Source organism: Oryctolagus cuniculus, chromosome 10 (genome assembly GCF_051225735.1).
Source record: "Oryctolagus cuniculus isolate XC-2025 breed Fujian yellow rabbit chromosome 10, ASM5122573v1, whole genome shotgun sequence".
NCBI lineage: Eukaryota > Metazoa > Chordata > Mammalia > Lagomorpha > Leporidae > Oryctolagus > Oryctolagus cuniculus.
This window is the reverse complement of record NC_142876.1, coordinates 68941889-68960911: the sequence shown is the minus strand read 5'-3', so window position 1 is coordinate 68960911 and position 19023 is coordinate 68941889. Positions and strand designations below refer to the sequence as shown.

The 19023-nt window shown below is 46.3% G+C and overlaps 1 protein-coding gene across 1 annotated transcript in view; it reads right to left on the bottom strand.

Annotated features, from left to right (window-relative positions):
* The window catches only part of GNAL (G protein subunit alpha L), a 187140-nt gene extending 169327 nt beyond the window's left edge, over positions 1 to 17813 (bottom strand). The window contains exon 1 of the mRNA XM_008261023.5: positions 17286 to 17813. Within this exon, the coding sequence (XP_008259245.2) occupies positions 17286 to 17679 (394 nt within the window). The 5' untranslated portion in view covers positions 17680 to 17813. The remainder of the gene's footprint in view (positions 1 to 17285) is intronic.
* Between the last annotated feature and the right edge of the window lie 1210 nt (positions 17814 to 19023).

The window sequence follows — 19023 nt, the reverse complement described above, 5'->3', positions numbered from 1 at the left end:
CCGGGACTAGAACCCGGTGTGCCGGCGCCGCAAGGCGGAGGATTAGCCTATTGAGCCACGGCGCCGGCTCAAGAAAACAAATTTTTAAGAAGGCCAAATTAGAGGCCGGTGCCATGGTGCAGTAGGTTAATCCTCTGCTTACGGTGCTAGCATCCCATATGGGTGCTGGTTCTAGTCCTGGCTGCTCCACTTCCGATCCAGCTCTCTGTTACGGCCTAGGAAAGCAGTAGAAGATGGCCCAAGTGCTTGGACGCCTGCACCCATATGGGAGACCTGGAAGAAGCTCCTGGCTCCTGGCTTCGGATCAGTGCAGCTCTGGCCGTTGTGACCATCTGGGAGTGAACCAATGGAAGGAAGACCTTTCTCTCTGTATCTCCCTCTCATTATCTATAACTGTACCTCTCAAATAAATAAATAAAAATTTTTTAAAAAAATTTAAAAAAGTCCAAATTAAAATCTCCACTTCTGTCCTCAAACACCAAGTGACAAGTACCTGAGTTTGAATTGTGAGGATAGTTTTTTCTAATCATGGAAGTGGGCAGTAAAGATAAAATTGACAAACCATTAGCTAGACTAAGAAAAATGAAGTCTGAAATAAATAAAATCAGAAAGAAGAAACAGTACAACTGTGGTCACAGAAATAAAAAAGGATCATAAAAACAACTATATGCCAACAAATCTTATAATCAAGAAGAAATGGATAAACTCTAAGAACTATATAATCTACCAAGGCTGAATCATGAAGAAATAGAAAGTCTGAGTTCATCAGTAACTAGTAAGGAGATTGAATGAGTAACTCAAAACCCTTCATCAAGAAAAGCTCAGGACCAGATGGCTTCACTGGTGAATGTTACTAAATATTTCAAGAAGAATTAATACCAATACTTCTCAAACTCTTCCAAAAAATAATAATAAAAAAAAACTGAAGAGGAAGGAACACTTCCAAACTCATTTTATGATGTCAGCATTACCTTGATACCAAAGTTAGATAAGGACACTACAAGAAAAGAAACTACAGGCTATAAGATTCCTAAGGACTACTGGTGCAAAAGTCATCAACAAAATGCCAGAAAACTGAATTCAACAGCATATTAAAAAAATACACCATGACCAAGTGAGATTTATCTCTGAGATGCAAGATGGCTTAACATGTGCAAATCAATTAATGTGGTAGAACACATTAACACAATGAAGGGTAAGAATCACATGATCTGTGTGGATTCAGTGAGAGGACAGAAACAGGAGGGTGGCCTTCACGAGACAGCAGACTTCCTGTCACCTTGGCCTTGGACTTTTTAATCTCCAGAATTGTAAAAATAAATTTCTCTTGTTCATGCAAAAAAAAAAAATCATCTCAACAGATGCATAGAAAGCATCTGATAAAATCTAACAGAAAAATTCTCAATAAAATAGGTATACAAGGAATTTACCTAGGCCGGCGCCGTGGCTCACTAGGCTAATCCTCCACCTGCAGCGCCGGCACTCTGGGTTCTAGTCCCGGTTGGGGTGCCGGTTCTGTCCTGGTTGCTCCTCTTCCAGTCCAGCTCTCTGCTGTGGCCCAGGAGTGCAGTGGAGGATGGCCCAAGTGCTTGGGCCCTGCACCTGCATGGGAGACCAGGAGGGAGCACCTGGCTCCTGGCATTGGATTGGCCCAGCGCGCTGGCCATAGCAGCCATTTAGGGGGTGAACCAAAGGAATGAAGACCTTTCTCTCTGTCTCTCTCTCTCACTGTCTAACTCTGCCTGGCAAAAAAAAAAAAAAAAAAAAAAAAAAAAAAGGAATTTACCTAAACATAACAAAGTCCATGTGTGAAAAGTCCACAGTTAACATACTTAACACAATTAACACCATACTTTCTCTTAGTGAGAAACTGAATATTTTACCTTTAAGGTCAGAACAAGGCACGGATGTCCATTTTCCCCACTTCTATTCACACAGTACTCAAAGTCCTAGCCAGAGCAATGAGTCAAGAATAAGAAATAAAATCTTTCAAATTAGAAAAAAAGTAAAATCATCCATTTGCAAATGGCATGACCATATATGTATAAAACTCTAAAGATCCTACATAAAACTTTTAGAAATAATAAAAACATTCAGCAAAGTTGCAGGACACCAACGTGCAAGAATCAGCTGCATTTCTTTCTACAAATAATGAACTATCCTAAAATGAAACTAAGAAAGCAATCTCATTTGTAACAACATTAAAAATAATAAAATGTACTTATGAATTAACTTAGCTCAGGGGGTGAAAAGTCTTTTACACAGAAACTACAAAGCAGTGATGTAAAAAAGAAGACACAAATGGAGAGACATCTCATGTTTATGGATTGGAAGAAGACTTAATATTGTCAGAATGTCTGTACTATGCGAAGTTATCTATAGATTCAAAGCAATCCCTATGAAAATCCTAGAAAAAATAATTCTCAAATTCACATGGAACCACAAAAGACCCTGAGTAAACAATCTTGAGAAAGAAGAATAAAGCCAAACCACACTTGTTCATTTCAACATGTATAAGGAAGCCACAGTGATTAAACCAGTGTGATCCTGGAATAAAGACAGACACAAATACTAACAGAACAGGACACAGAAGCCAGAGGTAAACCACACATTTGAGTAGCTTATCTTCCACCAGAGGGCCAACAATGAACAACGGGGAAAGACAGCCTTTTCAACAAATGGTGTCACGAAAACTGAACATCCACATGCAAAAGAATGAAATTGGACTCTTATCTTACACTATACACAAAAGTCAACCCAAGATGGATTAAACACACAAACCTAAAACCTGCAACTGTGAAGACCAGTAGAAGAAAATGGGAGAAAATCTTCCTGACATTGGTCTGGGTAACGATTTCTTACGTACAATACTGAAAGCATGTGCAAAAAAGCCAAAATGGTCAAGTGGGAGTGCATCAAACTAAACAGCATCTGCACAGCAACGGAACAATCAACAGAGTGAAAGGACAACCTATGCAATGCAAGAAAATACGTGTAAAACATATATCTGAGAAGAGGTTCATCCATAACATATATAAGTAACTCTGAAAGCTCAACAGCAAATACCCAAATGACCACCCAAAAATGGGCATAGAACTTGAACAGACACTTTCCTAAAGAAAATCTACAGATGGCCAATCAGGTTAAGAAAATATGCTCAACATTATTAATCATCAAGGAAATGCAAACCAAAACGATGTTGAGATGTTCACCTTACATATGTTGGAGTGGCTATTATCAACCATGACCACCACCATCATGTGTCAGCACGGAGGTGAAGGAACAGAACCCTCATGCATTGCTAACGTGAATGTAACATTGTGAGGCTGTAGCAGAAGCAGTGTGGAGGTTCCTCAAAAAATTCTAAAGAGGACTTCCATATGATCCAGCAACCCCGATTCTGGGTATAGATCCAAAAGAACTAAATCAGGACCTCAAAGATCTCTCAAAGACAGATCTGCACTTCCACCTTTAAAACAGCATTATTCAAAAACAGCCAAATATGGAGACAACTGAAATGTCCACTGATGGATGAGTGGTCCCTCTCCCTCTCCCCCCACCCACACAGAGGAATATTACTCAGCCTTAAAAAGGAAGAAAATCCTGCTACATGCATGGCTGAATGAACCTGCAGGGCATTACGCTAAGTGAAATAAACCAGTCATAGAAGAAGAAATACTGCACGACTTCTCTTACGTGAGTGAGGTATCTTTAATAGTGGCATGCATAGGAGCGGAGAGTAAAATGTTGGTCTCTAGGGGTTGAGGGGAGAGGGGATCTGCACTTCAATAGTCACAGCTGTACAAGATGGGTAAGTGTGGAGATCTGCTGTGGTGTTAACACTGTGCCTATGGATAACAGCACTGTGTTGGATCCAGAAAAATTGGTTAAGAGGATGCATCCCATGTCAAGTACTCCTACCACAATAAAAAGACAAGGCAAAACAAATGGCAAGAGGAAATTTCTAGAGGTTTTGGATGTGTTTACTATCTTGATTGTGGTAAAGGTTTTATAGGTATCTACAAGAGTCAAGATGCTCCAAATTGTATACTTTAAATACATGTCATTTTCTGTATCTCAATTATGACTTCAAAAACTGCTAAAAGTTTTTGGTGATGAACTTAACATTCACCTCTATTAATAATGTTATATAATGAGGAAAATGTTCCATTTAAGAGCAAGCTTTGGAGGTGGGTGTTTGGCCCAGTGGTTAAGATGCCAGTATCTGCATCTCATGTTGGAATGCCTGGCTTTGAGTCTTGTCTCTGCTCCTGATTGCAGCTTCCTGTTAATACAAGTCCTAGGAGGTAGTGATGATGGCTCAAACAGTTGAGTGCTTCCCGTCCACGTGGGAGACCTGGATTGTGTTCCCAGCACTGGCCACTACAAACATTTGGAAAGTGAACCAGCAGACAGGCAATCTTGTCTCTCTCTCTGCCTCTCAAATAAATATTTTTTTTTTAAAGAGCAAGGTTTAATTAGGAGAAACTGAATGAAAATACTGATATTAAGGGAGAGAAGAGAAAAATGCAGGAGATGGAGTCCAAACACACTCTGGTAGGTTATGTGCTGGTGCCAGGGGCTGGGGATGGAGCAAGCAGGCAGGCCACACAGCAGGAGCACTTCTCCATTGCCTCTCTGGGCAAAGCCTGGCCTGCATCACCCAGTGCAACTTTAACATATGGGGCATATTAAAGTAGAGAGGATGGTGCTTATCTTTACTGCTCATTTATCACTCTTGGACCCCTCCTCACTGCTTCTATTCTATGCCCTAAGACCTTGGGACATAAGTAGTGCCCTGGACACCAAACTGAGCATCAAGGCACAGTGGGACCATGACAAAGACAGGAGACGTGTTCTGGAGGCCAGAATGGCTGTTGTGCCAGGGAGAGGGAATACTGCCCCTGGCAGTCCATGCTGTGTGACCCTGGCTGAGACTAGGGGTGGTCTACACGTGACTCACAGGTCTTGGGCATGACCCTCGTGTGATCAGGGTGGTCTATGGTGAGACCCATGGTGTTTGGGCTCCGTTGAAGAGTGCCTCCTCTGCGGAGGCCTCAGTGTCCTGCCTTCCCCTCTGGCCCCTGTCCTGTGTGCCCGCCAGGTGCTATTTTGTGCGGTGCAGACGCCCTCTGAATCCACATTCCACATCTCACTTTCCGCAGCTTCAGTTACTGGAGGTCAACCGCGGTCCAAAAATACTAAATGGAAAATTCCAGAAGTAAATAATTCATGAGTTTTACAGAACTCTTCTTACTGTACATTGTTATTATTGTCTCCATTTCCTTATTAGTTATGGCGTTTAATCTTACAGTGCCTGATTTGTACGTTGAAGTTTATCACAGGTACACTTGTACATAACACAGTAGATCCAGAGTTTGGTACTATCTTGGCTTTAGTCATCCGTGGAGGGTCTTGGCACGAAACCTCTGCGGGATGAGGGGACCCTTGTACTTCACTGACTGGGACATGCTTACGTCTGCTGCTTAAGTCTTGAGTGCCTGAGGACAAGAGTTGTGACTTGAATGAGGTTTGTCTCCTCCAAAACTCATGCTGGGGTGTAATCCTCACCACTGGGTAAAAACATAGACCAGGTAACTGTGCACTTTGTGATTCTAGCTCTGATCTGTGCTTCTCACTGCCTCTTGGCTTGGATACTCCAAATCATACCACCTAGATGCTCCGGAAGTGCCCACACAATGCAGCTGTTAATCCACAGTCAAGTTAAGGGGTCCACGTTATGGCTTAGCATTGACCTACTTTCCTAACAGTGATTCCCTTGCAACGCATAAAATTCTACTCTGCTGTCTAATGGCTGACACCCCACTGCCTAGGGCAGAGTAGCCAATACTGGGATTCTAGATTAGCCATTCCCCATCCCACTCCAAATGTTTGAAAACCAATCACAACTCAAAACTTACTGTCCTTTTAACAGTAGTAAATAAACAGTGTTTATTGCTTTCCTGTAGGTAGTTCTCCTGGCCACAGCTCCTAAATTTCACCAAGAACAAATTGTTTTAAAAAATAAAGGCTAGGGACAGGCATTTGGCACAGTGGCTTAAGTTAACATTTGGGATGCCTGCATCCCATATCAGAGTGCCTGGTTAAGTCCTGCTACCCTAGCGCTCATGTGGGAGACCCAGATGAAGGTTCCTGGCTTTGGCCTGGCTCAGACCTAGCTGTTGCAGACATTTGGGGAATAGTAGATGGAATATCTCTCCTTTTGCGTCTCTGCCTTTCAAATAAAACAATAACAAACAAATTAAAAGGTAAATTTTCCATTTTTTCTTCTTCATTCCAATTTAGACAACCTCTGACCCAGCATGGTGTTGTCATTTATAACAGGCAGCTTCTAATCCTGGTGTGTGAAGCATGTAGTTGGCTGAGATAAAACGAGCAATCACTTTCCCACTGGATACCACTACGCTCTAAGGCTCAAACTTCCTTGATTTTCTTGGTCATCAATTCCAGAAGGTGAGCACCCCAGGTGGCTGCTACCTCCTGAGAGCAGTGGGTCCTTCTGGGCTCTTTATGGGGCTTTTTTTTTTTTTTTTTTTTTTTTAAGAATGTGAACATAGACTGCCAGGGGCAAACTCATAGCAGGTTTCACAACTGCCCTGCTAATGCTTTGCCTCCAGAATCAGTGACACTATCGCGTGTCCCATAGCAGAGTGCTGGTTTGAATCCTGGCTCCTCTGCTTCTGATACAGCTTCCTGCTAACGCACCTATGATGGTTCAAGTACTTGAGTCCTTGCCACCCACACGGGAGACTGGATGGGTTCATGGCTCCTGGCTTCTGCCTGGCCCAGCCCTGGCTCTTTTGGGCATTTGGGCATGAACCCAGTGAATGGAAGAACTATCTCTCTCTGTCTCTGTCTCTCTCTGTCACTCTTTCAAATAAATAATAAATCCTTAAAAATCTATCCAAAAAAGGAAATGTTAGTGATAGAAGAGTCTTCAAGAAGTTCATGGAAAATGTGTGGATTTTAAAATTTTCCTGCACAAATAAATCCATCTTTCAATTCCATTTCTCAATGAATGTTCAGAAGTATCCCTGTATAAGGGATTCAGTGAATGGAGCTACCTTTTCCGTTGGAACTCAAGGTATGAATAGAATTGTTCCTTATTTTCCTCTTAAGCCAAAATATCCTCTCCTTAAGCTCTTCCTGAGATAATTTCACTTCCTCAGAGTGAAAAATCATTCTCCAACCACAGAAAAACACACCAAGTAAATGCTAAGCCAAAGCATAGCAAAGCAGGACCTAAATCTTCTCTAAGAATCTTCTGCTGGATTAAGAAAAGCTGATCTGTGGTCTGCTGGCTTTCTTCCTATATCTCCTATCAGTCAGCAGCTTTACCTGTAGCCTCCATTGGCTTTTTCCCAGAGCAGCAATTAAAAGCACAACAGGAGGGCTGCAGAGAGTGGTCTAACTCCTGGTGGTTTTGATGGAAGCTTCCCTAGCAAGCCGTCTGCAGTGGCAGAAGGCACAAGCCCTGAGAGTGAAGGCAGGGCCACACACATCCCAGAGACAGGGCAGCCGAATGGAGGGATGCTGGTGGTCCTGGGACCAGCACTTGTGCCACTGACCGTCTCAAGGGCAGCCTTCCTTGTTGGGAGAGATCCAACACCTGGTAACCAACTACTAACACTACAGCTGCAAAGGTCAGCAAATGATACCCTAAAACCACAGCTTAAATATCATTTGAGAAGGAAAGGTACACACACACAGTGAGGGAGAGGTAACATTCCCATTTGCTGGGTCATTCCTCAAATGCTTGCACTAGTCTAAGGCCAGGCTGGCACTGAAGCTGAGCCAGGAATTCAATTCAGGTGTCTCACATGGGTAGCACTTAAGCCATCACTGCAATAGTAGGAAGCTGGAGTCAGGAGCCAGAGCTGGAGCTGGGTATTGAACCCAGGCGCTCTGATGTCGACAGGGTGTCTTAACTGGCATGTAACTACTAGGCCAAATGCCCACCCCAATTATATATATATATATATATATATATAATTTATTAGATATTGAATACATAATATTATATATAATATACTATATATACTATATATATATATATATAGTAACTCAGAAACCACAACTTTCAATAGTGGGGCACTCTCTTTCCTGCTAGGGTCAACTTACTGGGGATTATTTAGGGGACAGCCTCATGCTGCAGCTTGCAGATGGCTCGCAGGAATAACCCAAGGCCCTTCTGTTCTGACCACTGCGCACTTTCATTTTGCCCTCTGGCTCTTCCTCTTGTGATCCTGATTCAAGGACAAAATCCTCCACTTATTTCTTTTCCATTGCAAGATCTTATAAATAGACTTTAGTTTTCAGTTTTAGGTTTGCAGCAGACTTGAGCAGAGGTTGAAGGACTTCCTGGGATACCCCCTTATGAGCAGCCCCGACCAGACTGGAACAATCTGTGAGCCTGCAGTGATTCATCATTATCACCCAGAGTTCACACTCACGTTAGGGTCACTCTCGGTGCTGCCCGTTCTGTGGGCTTGGACAAATGTACACTGACACACATCCTCCAGTACAGGGTCACACAGAACAGTTTCACTGCCCTCACTATACCTCTGCACCTGCGGTAAGGGAATTCTGTTTTTCACCTGATTCCTAAACACAATTACAGTCATTGCTTCGGTCGACAGGATCCAATTTTCCTGTTATTCAGTAAAAGTTGGTTTCAAACAACTAAAAAAAATTAGGTGCTAATTATTAACCAATGTAGACACAAAGTAAGTTAATCAGGGATTTGAGAGTAAGGAACAATTGTTTAGGGTTCTTTGTGTAGTGAGATTTTGGAAGTCTCCCAATTACCTTTTTCAATGCCATGAGCTGACTTTGGGTCCCAGTAGTTAGGTCTTAGTATTATTTTTTTTTTAAAGATTCATATTTATTTATTTGAAACTCAGAGTTACAGAGAGAGAGAGAGAGAGAGAGAGCTCTTCCATCTGCAGGTTCACTCCCCAAATGGCCACAACAGCTAGGGCTGGGTCAGGCCGAGGCCAGGAGCTTCTTATGGGTCTCACCCATGTATGCACCAGCCCAAGCACTTGGGCCATCCTCTGCTGCTTTTCCAGGCACATTAGCAGGGAGCTGGGCTGGAAGCGGAGCAGCCCAGTCTTGAACAGGTGCCCATATGGGATGCTGGTACCGCACGCAGAGGCTTAACCTGCTAGCCACAATGCCAGCCTCAGGTCTTATCATTAAGGCTTACTTCGGGAAACTTTGCATATGCTCATTGAATCAGCTAGGGGTTTTGCAAGACTTCTTGGTCTCTAGATCCTGTCTGACACTATAGAGTTGTACTCTAAACCACAGATTCGTCTGACAGTATCCATGGGGAGCTGTGTGTCGACACGCTTGAATGCTCACACGGTGGACAGAGCCGGTGCCAAAACAGAGGCAGCGCTTTACCAGGAACCTACACGAATGACCAGGCTGGACATTCCCCTCCCACCCGCTTTCCCTTTGCCGCCAGCTTCCTTTGTATCCTTCCAAACTTTTGCCCCACAGAGCACAGCTGCCCTGTCCAGTTTCAGGAACATCTGCCCACGCATGGGCACCCTTTCTGCTTCAATGTTTTCACCTCCTTTTCTATCAGTGGATTTTTTTTTGGTTCACATTATCCTTGGACTCCTGGCTGAAACCACTGAGCACTCCTTTCTTCCCAAGCCCCGTCCTTTCCTGCTTCCTCTGGTTGTCTCTGTCACTCTTCAAACTCCTCTTCCTCCAACACCTTCTGAAAAGCTGGACTTCCTCAAGCTTTTGTCTACCCCAAGTTCCAATTCCTCCTTTCCTGTCCATTCTCACTCAGCACGTTTTCCACGGGTCTGTGTCCACCCACAGCCGGTGAGTTAATCCCAAAAGCTCATGTCCAGCTTGGCATCCTCGCAGGGCTCCAGACCCTTGTCAAACCCCCAGATACTTCCCAGAGACTGCCCAGTGGACCCCATAGGCCGGATTCCCAGACACGGCTCCTTGCTCTCATTTCCTTCCATCTGCCTCTGCCTCTAACATCCCGTATCACAGAGACAGCCATCACCACTTTCTCTGAGCTGGAAAACTGAGACAGCCTTCTTTCCCCAACACATTCTTCTCCACTACTCCTCAGGCACCAGGTTCTCAAGAATCCATTTTGGCAAATCCATAAGTTATTCCTGTTCCTTCCTCTTCATCATGACTGCACCTGCCTGAATTCACTTCTCACCTCTCTTGACTGGACCACTGTATCCTTCCCCAGCTGGCCATGCATGGCCTGGACTCCTGGCTCTGTCACAGAGCCATGTGGAAATGTGGACCCTGAGATCCAGATGTGTGGTCTCATATTACCATCTTTCCAGGATGTGACTTTATATTAACGTTTACTTTACAATTCTGAGTATGTGTAGTGCAGAGAATTGGTCCAGCTCCATGGAGTTCACTTGAATCTAAGATTTAGAGATGGTTCCAGTGTATTGAGTAGTTATCACTTGCTAAGCTCTTTTCCTGGCTGCATGTATGTAAATTACTCAATTAATTACACTTAGTCCTCTCAGTAATCCCATGCATTAGGAGTATCAGGGATGTGGAAGCTGGAGCTCTGAGATGCTTCCTTAAGTTCGTGTACCTGGTGAGTGAGTGCCAGGATTTCAAACTCTGATGCCAGTGCCTGTTCCAAATCCTTTTGCTCATTTTGCCTGTGTTTGTGGTTTCTAAGTAAATCCCCAAATTTTGAGAGAAGTATTCACATAATAGTCAGATATCCCAGGAACAGACAGACACACCGGCAGGTGACATTGGTTAGAGTATGTTTTCAGGGCCAGCACAAACCCCTGTACAAACTCAAATGTGTTTGCCACTCAACGGGGTGTCCTTGAAAAAGGACACCAACTTCCAGCGTTTGCCTGTCCAAGAACAATACAAATGGGATGAAATCAGGCTTTGTGTAAACAATAGCAGCTTCAAACCTATAAAACTGTACTTAACACAGTAAATACAATAGAAAGACACATTTTTGATATAAAAGTGCAACAACACCACCGTGTTCTCTTCCATTTAAGAGAAGTTGAGAACTGGTCAGAGTATTTGGGATTTCTGGGGACTGTGGTAGCCATGCTGCATGGTAGGCTGTGGAGAACAATGAAGACAGCACACTGATAAGGAGGCGCCTCAGAAGTATGGCCAGTTCAAACCTACAGCACAGCTCAAACACTGCTTTCTTGTCTTTGCTGACTACATGCATTATCATTAACTGAGGGGGAATCTACATTAATTCTCAAGACATCTACTTGAAAAAGAAAGTGACCGAAACCTCAGAGTGACGGCACCAAATGCTTCTTCCTAGAGCAATTAAAGATGCAGATTAAGCGAAAGCTGTCATTCTGGTGTGGAAGCATATCAGCAAATGTTTCGGAGAGACGGCTTCCCTCTTGACAGATGTGTTCCTGACAGGGAACTACCACACACACAAAGTCTAACAGGAAATCACCGAACAAAGACAAGAGATCGCGACTCTTACCCAGCTGATCAGTTCAGATTTGAAGAATGCTCTAGAAAAAGAGTAGCAAGCAGCCAGGTGGAAACCTGATGGCTCTCCCCTACTATAAGTCCATGGCACCTGCTCTATTGCAACTCCATGAACCTGGAGGCAGAAAAACTCACCTAAGGCTGGAGAATGTAACTTTCCTTGCCACCTGTGTTCCAGTGGATCAAATATTTTGATCTTACACTTGGTGCTATGGTTTGAATAGGGTTTGAGTATCTCCCCAAAGTTCATGTGTTGAAATTTAAGCTCTACTGTGAGGTATTAAGAGAGCAAAAACTTAATCCGACTGTGGTGATTAGAGGTGGGTCCTTGGAGGTGATCAAGATTAGATAAGGTCATTATGTGGAGCCTCAGGATTTAATTACTGGAGGCACACAAACACACACACACATACTCTTGCATTTAATACATATGCACACATGTATACACACATGCACACACACAAGCAAGCTCCCTGTGTCTTGCCATGTGATGCCCTGAACCACCTTGGGACTCTGACAGTAAAAGCGTCATCACCAGACATGAGTCCCAAGACAAAATAAACCTCTCTCTTCTATAATAAAGTTACCCAGCCTCGGGTGTTATGTTACAGTAATGCAAACAAATAAATCCAGTCATGTCAATTATTGCTTTTAACAGGTACAGGCCCACGACTGCTGCTGATGTCCTCTCTGTGTGTGCCTTTGGGGCCCTGGGCACAGCCCAAGGCAAAGTCTATGCGGCCTGTGGGTAGATCAGAGGCAAAAACTGGCTGCCCAGGAAATGTATTGGTCACATAGATGGTGCCTTTTATTAATGTGAGTCAGTGCTTAAAAATAAGCAGGTCTCAGGTGAGAATCCGCACTCCTACCATATTCTAGACACTCAGAGGACCTGGCCACACAGGGCCTGTGTTCCCACAGGCTACAGCAGAATGGAGCTCCGATGCACAGGCACATGGTTTCTGCCTTAGCCCGTGTCATGGACGTGGCTGTGCCCTCTGGTTGAAGCCTTAACCCCCAATGTGACTGTGCTTAGGCACAGGGCCTTTAAAGAGGTCAAATGAGGTCATAATGTGGAGTCCTCATGAGAAGAGAAAGAGACCTCAGAGTCCTCTCTTTTCCCCGTGTCTACACACACAGAGGACAGGCCATGTGAGGGCACTGTGAAAAGGCAGCCATCTGCAAGCCAGGAAGACAGCCCTCAGCAGACACCAACCCTGCAGGTTCTGTGACCTTGAACTTCCAGCCTCCAGAATTGTGAGAAAATAAGTGTCTGTTTTTCAGGCCATCCAGCCTGCGGCATTTTGTTATGGCACCAAACAGGTGACACACAGCTCATGGTCAGGGTGTGAGAGGTATCAGAGAACTCCTGACCACTACCACCTTCTACATATGAGCATTTGGCCACGACTCCAACCCCCACGCCCCTCAGCCTCCCAGTCCTACTCCACCGCACTAGCTCCGACACTGCGATCACGGGCCTGGGCTTGCTGCCTTCTAACTGCAGTTTTCATCTTATCCACATCCTGCCTTGCACCGCCTTAAAACCCAGCCATTGTGTGCTTGAAAGCCGCACCATCTGAAAATTAAAGTGGGATCACATCACTCTTGCCATTAGGGCCTCAGAGCCACAGTGGTTCCTGGACTCTTGGGCAGGCCTGGGAATCTCACAAGATTCTGCAGGACAAGCCAGCTGTGCCATCAGGCTCAACCTGATGTCTTAGGCGATGCAGATCTGAACACAGTACTCCAGGAGAAATGCAAACACGATTCATATGAACTCAAGTGAATTGAATATTTATTCTCAGTGGAGGCCTCTGGGAAGCAGGCAACTGGAGGAGTTGCCATTGTGGGAGATGGGACTAGCCTCGGGCGGGCTAGGAGGCACAGGGACCGAAGGCACTTTTGAGTTCTCTGACCCCTGTTGCTGGGCTCTCAACACACATTTCCAGAATAAATAGATGAGTGGGGTCAGTGAGCAAAAATAAGTGGCTGGTAACACAATGGCAGCAACAGCAAGTATTATAGGAGGTCAATCTGCAAGTTATGTTTCTGGTAAGAAATTTCCAGCTAAATCCATTCCAAATCCTAGCAAAGCCAAGGACCTTTCTGCATTTAAGTGAAATTTACCTAAAATCTGATAAACAACACCAACTTGATCTAACAGGATGTGTTTTAGTGTTGACAACATTGAAGTGAAAGATCTGATACATTCCCGGGCAAAACTTGAGTCATTTGATTCAATGTCATTTCAGATATGATGTTGCCATGCAGCTGTCTAGGCCACAAGAAAAATAACGCTTTTAAAAATGTCCTTTGAGAACACATTCAAGCCATGCTAAAACAAGGGGAATCTTTATGGCCGGCGCCGCGGCTCACTAGGCTAATCCTCCGCCTAGCGGCGCCGGCACACCGGGTTCTAGTCCCGGTCGGGGCGCCGGATTCTGTCCCGGTTGCCCCTCTTCCAGGCCAGCCCTCTGCTGTGGCCAGGGAGTGCAGTGGAGGATGGCCCAGGTGCTTGGGCCCTGCACCCCATGGGAGACCAGGAAAAGCACCTGGCTCCTGGCTCCTGCCATCGGATCAGCGCGGTGCGCCGGCCGCAGCGCGCCGGCCGCGGCGGCCATTGGAGGGTGAACCAACGGCAAAGGAAGACCTTTCTCTCTGTCTCTCTCTCTCACTGTCCACTCTGCCTGTCAAAAAAATAAAAAAAAAAAAAAAAAAAAAAACAAAAAAAAAAAACAAGGGGAATCTTTAGAGCTCACTGTTCTTATCTCCCACTTCTCTTCTACAGAATAATAGCTTCTTAATTTTTTTTGATGATAAATCAAACATTTTCTGCTTCACATACTTTTTTTAAAAGATGTTCAAACAATCACATTAAAACAACATTATACTGTCACAACGCTAGATCCTATTGATATTACTCTTCTGTCATTTCTTCAGACAGTAATTCTCCTCTTCTTGAGTTACTGTGATGCACTTAAAAATTTGGCTGGAGCAATTTCTGATTAATTTCTCTCTAGAAAAATATATGGGTAAGGCTGGTGCTATGATGTATTGGGTAAAGCTGCCGCCTGCAGTGTCGGCATCCCAAATGGGCACTAGTTTGAGTCCTGGCTGCTCCACTTCCCATCCAGCTCCCTGTTAATGTGCCTGGGAAAGCAGTACAAGATGGCTGAAGTACTTTGGCCCTGCTCCCACGTGGGAGGCCTGGAAGAAGCTCCTGGCTCCTGGCTTCTGATTGGCCCAGCTCCGGCCACTGTGGCCATTTGGGGAGTGAACCAGTAGATGATGGAAGACCTCTCTCTCTCTCTCTCTCTGCCTCTCTGTAACTCTGCCTTTCAAATAAATATATTAACCTTAAAAATTATACATCTATGGGTGGGGTAGACTTTGAGCACCTACATGTCATTTCAGCTATGATGATGAACCACAAGTTATAGTAGGCCATGAGATCATGTCTTTAAAGAGTGCAGTCATTCAAAATGTTACAGAAGTGGCAAGTTATTTTACCTTTTCACATTCACAATGATTTAACTAGGTTTGGAGTTCTAGAATGAGAATTCCATATCTGCCACATTGTACAAGTCAGCGCTGTAGAGAAGAACCCTGCAGCTGATGGGTCTCTTCCCTTTTGAGGTAACCTGTGAATTTATTTGGGATACACTAATCCTTATCCATAGTTTAGACTTCTGCAGTTTCAGTTACCTGTAGCCAACCAAGGTTGGAAAAGATTAAATGAAAATTACAGAAGTAAATAATTGATATTTTTTTTTGCCAGGCAGAGTTAGACAGTGAGAGAGCGACAGAGAGAGAGTTATAGACAGTGAGAGAGAGACAGAGAGAAAGGTCTTCCTGCCGTTGGTTCACTCCCCTAATGGCCGCCACGGCTGGCGCTGCGCCAATCCTAAGCCAAGAGCCAGGTACTTCCTCCTGGTCTCACATGCTGGCGCAGGGCCCTAGGACCTGGGCCATCCTCCACTGCACTCCCAGGCCACAGCAGAGAGCTGGACTGGAAGAGGAGCAATTGGGACTAGTACCTGGTGCCCCAACCAAGACTAGAACCCAGGGTGCTGGCACCGCAGGCTGAGGATTAGCCAAGTGAGCCCCGGCGCCAGCCAATAATTGATAAATTTTACATTGTTGTGGGCTTCTCTAAGTAGCTGACAAAATTTGTGTCATCCAGCTTTGTCTTGCCCAGGATGTGGCTCACTCCTTTGCACAGTGTATACACACCGTTTACACCACCTACCTGTTTAGGCACTTACATCTTGGTTATCAGATAGACTTCCCAGGAACCATGGTATTTGTGTTCAAGTAAACCTTACATATAGCCTAACGCTGGACCACTTCACCTCATCTCATTGCGAAGGCATTGTACATCTCACATTATCATCAGAAGGGTGAGTCCAGTGCAAGAAAATCTCAGACAGAGGCCATGGTCACATGATTTTTATGATAGTGCATTATTATACCTTCTACATTATTGTTATTGTTGGTCTCTTACTGTGTATAGGACCAAGTATAGTATACAAAGGGCTGGGCACTACCCAAAGTTTCAGGCATCCACAGAGGGGGCATGTCTTGGAAAGCAGCCCCTGTGGATAAGTGGCTACCATACTTTTTGTTTTTCTGTACTACTACCCCCTCCTAAACTTCCCGTTGTTTTAGATTTCAGATATTGCGTCAGGATACAGCATGTAGGTTTATGTTGTTTTAGCCACTCATTCTTGCAGTGAGTCTTTCAAACTCAACATACCTTGTTCCCTAGATCGTAAAGGTTGCATCCATTTATGAGCAGGCTTCTTGCTCAAGTCACTTAACACTCTCCTTATGCACAGCTGGGCAACCTGGACCATTACCCTTCCTGCTATCCCACAAGATGGGTCAAAAGCCTCCATCTTATTTTTGTTCTCTTAAAACCTAAAAGCAACAAGTAGCGTCAGGAATTCATGCCTGTTTTCACCTTTTTCTACAGTACACACACCATGTTACTGGATCGTAGAAGCACAAGTAACACCTGCGAAAGCGAGGCTCAGAAAACACTAGCAGTGTGGGCCATTACTTTAAAATGCTGTGTGTGTGTGTGGGTGGGTGGGTGTACGCCCTCTTGTTTGCAGAATGCACAAGGGGCTGCCAGGCTCTTGGGCTGCCGGATCTCGGGAGGGACAAACATGCACACAGCACCGAGGCTGAACTTGCACAGAGAAACACAAGTGCCCCATCTTCAGCTGCTGACTTAATTTCTCAAAAGGCAACAAGCCACACCCACCGACAACTCTGCTGGAATAAAAGCTCTGTGGTTAAGCTAAAAGGCCTTCAAGGTCTTATAAATCTCATTTGTGTTCTTAGAGCGAACAGCAATGGCACTGCTACTGTGGCAGGAAATGAGACTCTGACCTGGACATCCCTGTGGGTCGTACACTATGGAAATCAGTCAATCGAAAAGGGGGACCTTTTCCAGACAGGCACACTCATTAGTAAGAGGCGAGCCACCCGGCCATCATCACAAGGCATGGACAAGAGCAAAACCACCGCGCAACGTGTCATTGGAGTGAATATTGTCGGGTTAAAAATGCTACCCAGAGTTTAAAGACCCCTGCCGGTTTTTACAATCAGCGTTTAAAGCCCTATTCCCGGGCTGCGATCGGTCGCCCATCCCCGCCCCTTCCCCCACCCCGAGATCCGCCACCCTTGCGACCCCTGCGGGCTGCGCGCGTCCCCGCCGTCCCCACGCCCGGCGAGGGCGCCCGCGCGGGACCTACCCAGCAGCAGCAGCCGGTGCGTCTGTTGCAGGTCGCGCTTCTGCTCGCGCAGCATGCGGTCGATGCCCCGGCTCACTTTCTTTGCCTCCCGCGCAGCCTCGCGCTCCTCGGCGCTCAGCTGGTCCCCGCGCCGCCTCTTCTCCTTCTGCGGGGCCGCTTTGGGCCGCGCGCACGCCGGGCTCCCACCGCCTGCCCGAGGGAGCAGGGTCCGGGCCGCGTCGCCCCCCGCCGCCTGCGCGGATGCTCGGGCGGGGACCAGGGCCAGGACCGGGGCCGGGGCCGGGGCCGGGGCGGGCGTCGGCCGCGCATCCTCCCCGGGCGGTTCCGAAGCCTCGCAGGGGGCTTCTTCGGGGCCGCCGAAGAGCAGCGGCCGCAGACTGTAGCACAGACCCATGTGGGCGTAGGGGACGCGCCGGACAGGGGGTCGAAGCGCCGAGGGCGGCTGGGTTCAGGCCGGGGTCCCCGCGGAGGGGCTCGAGGGGGCTGCTCTCGGACCCGGCGTGGTGCTGCGGTCCGCCGGCCGCGGGGCGGAGTTGCGGCGGGCCCCTGAGGGCCACGGCCCCTCACTGCCCCCGAGGGCCATTTTGCATTTTCCGTTGGGTGCCGGAGGTGGCGGTCGCCCGGGCTGGAGATCACCTGATGGCGCCGGGAGCTGACCGAGCCGACGGGCCTCGGCGAGCCCGGCCCCCGTTACCGTAAACCCCGCCGCCGCCCCAGCCCCGCTACAGTAAATACTGCCGCCCGGGCTGCATCTCGTTACCGTAAATATTGCGGCCTGGCCAGCCCTGTTACCGTAAGTACCGTCGCGCGTGCAAAACTCGGCTGCCGTAAATACCGCCGCGCGAGCCTGGCGCGCAGCTGCGGACAGTGGTGCAGTGGCGGTGCGGTCACCTCCTGGAGCCTTGGTTGCTGCCGTTAGAAACCACGGTGGCCTTGCTCTTGGTCGGATGCAGGGATAGAGACGCCGGCTTTAAGGCTTTCAGTTCCCCAATGCTGAGATCTCTGGGCCGTGCCCCTTTTCTGCTAACAACACATGCACGCTCGTCCACGCCCTCCTGATCCCTACTCAAACGCTACTACACAGTTGACTACAACAAAATCTCCAATGTAGAGGTTCACGGCACCGCTTTCAACACCCTCCAAGCTAACTTAAAACGTAAAAAGGGACACGTGTGTTTGTCGTGTGCTATTTGTACTCGTTAAAACGAGAATGTGAAGTTGCAACACCCAGGATAGTGCAGGGAGGCCCTTTCAGACCGGGGGACGCTCTCTCCAATCCTCTGCAGGTACAAACCCTCGCTCCCACCTCCTGCGTTCTTTCCTACTTCGTGCACATGCTACAGAGCAGTTCCAACAGGTGAATACCTCAGGATGGCTTTTAAGAAACTTGCTGTATCAGATGTTACATGGTTTCGAGGAAAATGATGTGGAATATTATAAATGATAAACATCTAAATTCCGTGGATATAGCAGATTAGGCCAGTGTCTAGCTATCATCTATCCATCCATCCATCCATCCATCCAATCTATAGAGAGAGATTCTCCAAAGAATAATGGTATTTATCTGGGAATAAAGGAGCAATGCCATAGGAATACATCTTCCAGAGTAAACATGAGCACAAACACATTGAGGCAAGGGGAAGTTTTTGAAGGCCAAAATGAGGAGACTGATGTGGAACATTTTGAAACAATAATCTTTGGCCGTGATTATGAGGGTGATGTCTGAGGTTGCACTGCT